The following is a 6955-nucleotide window of genomic DNA, read 5'->3' on the forward strand; positions in this document are numbered from 1 at the left end:
GTTATAGCTTTCTATTTCTCTGATGCCAGCTGCCCGGAAATCTGTCATCAGTCCTCTTCTCCCATTTCACATCACTCTGAGGTGTGTATGGGTCAATGAGTCTAGGGATGTCATTTTTAAGGATGAGTTATTCAAAGGCAAAAGTTCTCTTCATCTGTCTCTGTGAGCCTCCCTGGAAACAGAAGTTTTCTCTTTGCCTCTCAAGGCCCCAAATCTTCAACTATTACTTCTCCCCTCTGTTCCAGAACCTCACTGTATCACAATTACTCCAGCCTTTGCTCAAAATCTACACTTTGAACCACTCTATTCCTCCCAATATACTCTGTCATGAATTAAAGGAGCTTTTTTTCAGAACACTATTGTCTATCTCCATAGCTTTAACAGAAAAATATTTCAGCTTAATTAAAGCATCTCTTTATTCTCTCTTCCCCATCTAAAACTTAACTCTTTTCTTCACTATCTTTGATGGTTTTATGATGTCTTCTTCATGTTATCTTTCTCTTTCTCCTCCTTCTCTCTCTCTGGGAAAAAGGAGTAATCTGTCAGTCTCATCCAGGTAGTAAAAGAGTTAGTCTTGGAAAGCTGCAGATGTTCATGGTGTCAGGTTTCAGTTCAGCAGCAGAAACTGCAAACCAAGCCAGGCCGGCTGGCTCCGTTTCTCCCCCCCCCGCTTTCTGTGGCCTTGTCCAGCCTGGAGCGGGGGGGGAGGAGGCCGAGACAGAGCCTGTTACCTCGTCAGAAGCTGGAAACCAAAGAGAAAAAAAGAGCCTTGGCTTTACATTTTAAGGTGGTGTTCACAAGTTGATCTCACTTCTCAATAGTTAAAACCGCCACCAATTCTCAGAAATGAGCAATAATTGATCACAAGAAAAAACTCCCATCAGCCTCTCACAGCTTCAACTTCCTCACAGCTCCTGAACATATCTTAAAAGTAAAGTCACCCCATGACACACTGCAACCCCGCCCTGCTGCTGCTGGGCCCAGAGGCCAAAGGCCTGTCCCAAAGCACTCAGGCAGGTGAGGCAGGAGAGCTGGGAGCAGCTGCCTCAGCTCCTAAAGCCCAGCCAGACCAAGGGACTTCTTTCCCCAGCACAGCTTCAGCTGCTGCCCCATTCTCACCATCAAGGGATACTTGCTGAGCACCATAAGGCCTCTGAATGCCAGGCGATGCCTCAGCTTGCACTTTCTTTGCAGGTGCCTTGACATGATCTCCAGGATGCTGTGACTACATTCACGCAAATCCAGGCAATCCAGGACCTGAAAGGCACAGGGCAGTGAGAGGGGACCCAGCCGGCAGGAGCCTGGAAGTGAGCAGGGCTGGGCCCAGGCAGCAGCACAGGGCACGGACACCGTCCCAGGCAGCTGGGGCTATGCAAGGGGACAGGGCTGGCAGGCAGCTCAGCAAGGTAGTGCTGACCATCAGGCTCACCTCCACAAGGAATGCCAGGAAGTGCAGATCCCAGAGCGGGTCCTCTCTGCTGAGCAGCCGGAGCAGGCGGAGTGCAATCCCAGAACACAAAGAGAGGGAGGCACTGTGCATCTCCCTATCAGAGGGAAAAGGCACAAAGACCCTGAGTTGGAGGGGCAAGAGACCGTGACTGATTCACAGAGATCTGGTCTTTCCTCACCACACTGAAGGGGATGGGGGTGCTTTGGGGGGAGGCACCTTCTGGGCACCCTCAGCCAGCATTTTCCAGTCTGCTTGGCCATCCCTCAGTGACAAGGCCCTCTGTCCCAGGACCACAGGGAATGTGTGAGGCAACCCAAGCACAGGGCACTATTTCAGAGGCAGCGGCAAGAAGGGGGCCTCACCTGGCCTGCAGACCCATGGCATAGTTCTGGGTGTCAGCACAGAGCAGCATGTCCCAGCCACACTTGCATTGCATTTCCATGACCAGTCGGAAGAGCAGAGCCTTCATGGCCTGCACTGCAAACCTGTGTGCAGAGTAAAGCCCAGGTCACATTGGGTGCACTGGTGCTGGTCACAAAGGCATTGGGAAGGACAGGAGGACTGGCACCTGTTGGGTTTTCTGGGAAGGCAGTATTCCTCCTGGCATGCTCTCCAGAAGATGTCAACTTCCACTGGTGGCATCTGCTGGGTGGTGATGACAACATGGAACAGCAGAACCACAAACAGGCGGGCGGAATAAAGGATCACCACCTCGTGGCATTCAGGCACTTGGATAATCATCCAGAGCACCAGAGTTGCCTGCAAAAGAAGCACCCAAAGACAGCGCTCAGAGCCAAGGTGTCCATGGGGCAGGGCCCAATAGGAGACACAGGGGGAGCAGCAGGCCTGCCCCTAGCTCAGCGCCTGAGGCAGGGAGAGGATGGAGAGCGGCTGGAGAAGCAACGTCTGGGTGATCAAAGGCCAGCTCCAGGAACTCACAGCCAGAGCAAAAACATCCTTGTTGTCTCCATCAGAGGTGCATATGCTGTGCAGAGGCCAATCCTCCATCACACAGAGCAGTGTTGGCAGCACTTTCTCTACTGTTGGTCGCGACAAGCCTATGGCTCTCCACATCATTTCAGCAGCTCTGTGGGATCAGAGCTCTGTGTCAGGGGTGTCTCAGTCACAGCACCATGCCCTACACAGCTGTGGGGTCCCAGATGACAGAGCCCCGGTGCCCTGAGGGGCAGGGAGGGAGCATTGGCAGCAGCCTCAGGAAACAGAGGGGCCCGAGGCTCCTGGACCTCTCTGCCTGTTAGGCAGACCCCATTGGAAAGGCTGTGCAGGGTGATGGGCCCTAAAGGCTGGTGAGCCCTGAGCTCTCAAGGCACGTGGAGATGTCACATGATGGGGCACAATGCAGGAGGGTTAGCACCACATTGACAAGGTGTTCTTCAGCCAGCCTTATAATGTCAATTTGCTGCCTGGCATCCACAGTGACATGGGACATGATACTCTGGTGAATGCTCTGTACAATAGTTAGCACCTGGAGGAGGCATGGGGAAGACATGGAGTGCTGTCCAAGGCAGCAACTTCCCCAGCTTCCCCCAAGAAGTGCTTCCCTTCCTGCCACATTGTGCTGGCCTCAAAGGCTGAGGGAGCCCTGTGGATGTGGCTTGAGGGGACACATGATCCTGGGAGGCCTCCTGTTCTGGCCCCAGGCTGGGTACCTGCTGCTCTAAAGAAACACCCCTCTTTCAAAAAAATACATATTAGGTGCATGACTCACTGTGGGAGGGGGCGCACTGTCAGTATTCGCAATGCTCTGAGTCTCTCTGGAGTTTGGAATGGCCACGTCCCCAGTCACTGCCATGTCAGAGTTTGCCCTGTCATCACTCAGTGCAGTGTCAGAGTCTTCTGGGTGCTCAGCTGAATCTGGGCTGACATCAGGCTCTGCCTGGAGCTCGGTCAGCCAGGAGTCAGGCTCAGCTGCGCCCTCAGTTGCTGCTGTGGTGTTGTTCTTTCTATGCCGAATGCGCAGGAACTTCTGGAACCTCTGCAAGGAGAACGAAGAACAGGGAGGAGAAGCATGTTCCATGGAGTGCTCCAAGCTCCACTGCTGGGCTGAGCAGTGCCAGCAGACACAGCCCAGGTGGGGATGGCTGCAGGTACCTGTGCTGCTCTGCGGAAGCGGCCACGGGCAGGGTCCTGCTCTTGTGTCCCGTCTATGGCTGCATCTGGCAAAGAGCAGCCAGAGCTGAGGGGCTGTGGGAGAGGCCGGAGAACACAGCCCAGCCCTGCACTCTCCAGGCAGAGACAGCCCTGGGGTGGCTCAGGGGATGGAGCACAGCCAATGCTGGGGTCAGCCCCAGCCCCTCTTCTGTCCTGTCCATGGGCATGTCCACAGGGGATGAGATGATGGGATGGGATGGGATGGGATGGGATGGGATGGGATGGGATGGGATGGGATGGGATGGGATGGGGCCTAGCTGGCTTGCAGCCATCAGCCCTGTGGCCCAGCTGTGGCACTCACCATCCTGCAGTGGCTGGAACTGCTCCAGCTCTTCAGGCGGTTGTGCTGGGGCAGTTCCAGGGCCTTTCTTTTCTTTCCCCCTGAACACTTTGAACAGGCTGAGGAATCTGCCCGCCATGACACAATCTGGCCTTGAGGGCACCTTCTAGAGAGATGCCTTGGGAAATCTCTGAGTCAGCAACTCATGCAGTTGTGCCTGGAAGGCACCTGCAACAGAGAAGGCTCAGAAAGGCTACAGGACAGCAAGTCCTACAGTCTGGTCTCATGGGCTCCTGCCACAATGACAGGATCTTAAATGATTCAGGTGACCAAATACCATGAACTGGCCTGGATGGCACAGGCCACAGGGATTGGAGATGCCTTGGGAAAGCTCCAGGTCACCAAGTCACACAGTCTGACCATGAGGTCAGCTGCAGGAATAATGCTTCAGAAAAGCTTTGGGTCAGACACAAATGAGTGCGCTGTGCGGGGGCTCCTCACAGCACCACTCTGGTGCGTCCTGTCCCGTCGCGTGCACTGAGCACTGTGGTGTGGTCCTGTCACCGCCAGCTCCTATGTCACCACGTGTCACCAAGGGCCCTCTGACACCCTGTCCATTTCCATCCCATGGTGACCATGTGTCACAAAGGGCCCTTGCACACACTACCACGCACCCTGGTTCTGCCCCCATCCCCCCCAAAGTGGCCCAGGTTGGAAGGAATCCCTTGCCCAAGGTGTCTAAGACAGCCTGACAGGATCTTTAGGAACAGCTCAGACCATCAGCAAATGCTGCCCTGCTCTGTGGGCTCAGGGCAGCAGAAAGAGCCCCCAGGGCTGCCGACGCAGCCACAGCAGGAAGGGCACAGGGCCTTGCACAGAAGCTGGCATGGCCTCCTTGGGACACGTCCCGGCTGCTGGCCATTCTAAACTCACAGGTGTGACACAGACAAGGAACGTGTGGGTCAAGGCATGAATGCTGCTCCGAGCCCTGGGGCCCAGCCAGCACTAAAATCAGCAGGTGTGGCAGAGTCCCCACCAATACAGATCTGCCATCTCCCAAGCCCTCTCAATGCTGGTGCTCATCTCCTGCCCCAGAGACCTATGCCCCTGGGGGGCTTCTGTGCCACAGGGCAGCCAAAGCCCATGTGCACTGGGGGCTGTGCTCCTTCCTGCAGGGGTCTTGGCTGCAGCTTCTAGAGCTACTGCTGGCCACTCTTGCTATCTGTCAGACGATGTTGCTCCTTCCTGGAATGATGCTTTCCATGGAAGGGGTTTGCAGTAGCACGAAAACACCATCAGCTGCTGAGTTTCCTAGGATGGTTAGATTGTAAGGAGGCACTGTCATGTTTCAGTCTGATCTTCTCTCTGTTTTTCTGGGAGAAACATTAGCCCAGTCTCTGATGTTCAAGGCTCCAGTTGCTGCGTGTCTGTCTTTGTGCAGCTGATGCAAGGCTAACATTTCCTGCAGACACAAAGAGTCCTGCCTGAACAGTCACAGAGCTACATCTATTTCTAATTTTAACTTTTTTACATTTTTCCATAGCCTGCTGACTGTTTTCAAGGTTTTCTCCCTATTTTCTCCCTCGTGCACATTCTCCAGAAATTGTGCTTTTACATCCTTTTGCATTTATTAAATTTACCTGCAATGACCAGTCAATCAAAACCCTGGGAAAACTTGAACTTTGGGTTGAACTAGGGCAAAATATTTATCTCCCACATCTGAAGCCATGAACTGCCAAGTACTGTCCCCACTGTCATACCCTGTCCCCTGGAGGTCTGCTGATGCCATTTCAAAGGGGTTGCCAATGATAACAAGTTTGAATATTTTTGTGGTTTCCACATTGGCGTTAAAATCCTTGACTAGAAAAATCACATGTCAAAATTTCTAGGATTCTTACATACCAAAGCTGTCATCTTCACCCTGGATTTTAGTATGTCTGAACAGTCAGACAAAGTTTTAGTTTTAGACATTACAGAAAAAGTCCCTGGTGTTTGGCTATACCTTTACATCAGCATATAGTCCTGATGATTACTTTAGGCAGAAGCAGCAAACGCAAGAATGAGCCAAACAAGCTATTCCTGTGTTCTTACATCCTGCACAGCAGTAACTGGGAATTCAGGAATGGATTCAGGAGGCAATGGGTGCACAGGGAGCCACAAAGACTTTGGGATGCTGAAATGGACCAGCCTGGTGCCTGTGCCTGGGATGCACTGGGCTGAGCTCCAACTGGATGATCTAACAATGGTTGAATGGAAACACCATGGGCCACTGGAGACTCCTACTCCTAGTTCTGTGAGCTACAATATTCACCTGTAACCAGATGATTTTTTCATCTTTGCTTGAAATCCAGGAGAGGAAAAAGTCAACATGGAAAAGTGTTCTTCCAATTCTAGTGACAGTTGTGCCTGCACACCAGCTGTGCCCATGGCAGGGTGGTTGGAGACTGAATGATGTTTATGATACTTTGCAACATAATGTGCTCCGGGATTCTGTGATTCCCCAAATGGGGAGCAAAACTGAGCCGTGTAAGTCCCTGCTTTTTTTCAGCGCATGCTGTATCTTCCTTTGTTCCAAGCAAGTCCAGGGTTTAGTTTCAGAGCTGACGCATCTGTCATTAAGATGCCTTCACAGAAGAGAGGGAGGGCAGGTATAGCACAGGGCTCGTACCCCATCAGAGTCTCTCTCTCACGATGGCTCCAATGCTGCTGCCTTGGGACACCTGAATGTGGAAGGCGAGCCTGCCCTCAAGCACAGCCATCCAAGTCAGTCAGGGGCACAGGCTGCAGCTGAAGCTGCCAAGCATTTACCTGTGAGTCTGGCAAGTCAAGAGAAAGCCATCGTGGCCAATTCTGCTGAAGCTTTTTGCCAAACCAAAGGCAACTGTGCCCACAGCCTCCCCCTGTTTGGCACCTGGCTGCTGCGGATGCCTCACTGTGCAGGTGCCGACGTTGGGGCTGCTGCTGTTCCTGGGCACACTCTGCTGCTGTTTCTGTGGGCTCCAGAGCCCCTTGGGCAGCAGCGACTCGGCAGCCCTGCTAGAGGAGACATCGCC

At 53.2% G+C, this 6955-nt stretch overlaps 1 protein-coding gene across 1 annotated transcript; it reads right to left on the reverse strand.

Annotated features, from left to right (window-relative positions):
• Window positions 1–391: 391 nt before the first annotated feature.
• On the reverse strand, window positions 392–4453 carry LOC111944904 (uncharacterized). Its single transcript, XM_086858533.1, has 8 exons — window positions 3924–4453; window positions 3563–3627; window positions 3180–3446; window positions 2019–2209; window positions 1813–1935; window positions 1430–1544; window positions 1120–1257; window positions 392–742 (listed from the first exon to the last, which is right to left on the reverse strand). The coding sequence occupies exons 1-8, from the start codon at window positions 4039–4041 to the stop codon at window positions 728–730; spliced, it is 1032 nt and encodes a 343-aa protein (XP_086714659.1). The 5' UTR covers window positions 4042–4453; the 3' UTR covers window positions 392–727.
• Between the last annotated feature and the right edge of the window lie 2502 nt (window positions 4454–6955).

This window comes from Cyanistes caeruleus, chromosome 20, assembly GCF_971803275.1.
Source record: "Cyanistes caeruleus chromosome 20, bCyaCae1.hap1.1, whole genome shotgun sequence".
Classification (NCBI taxonomy): domain Eukaryota; kingdom Metazoa; phylum Chordata; class Aves; order Passeriformes; family Paridae; genus Cyanistes; species Cyanistes caeruleus.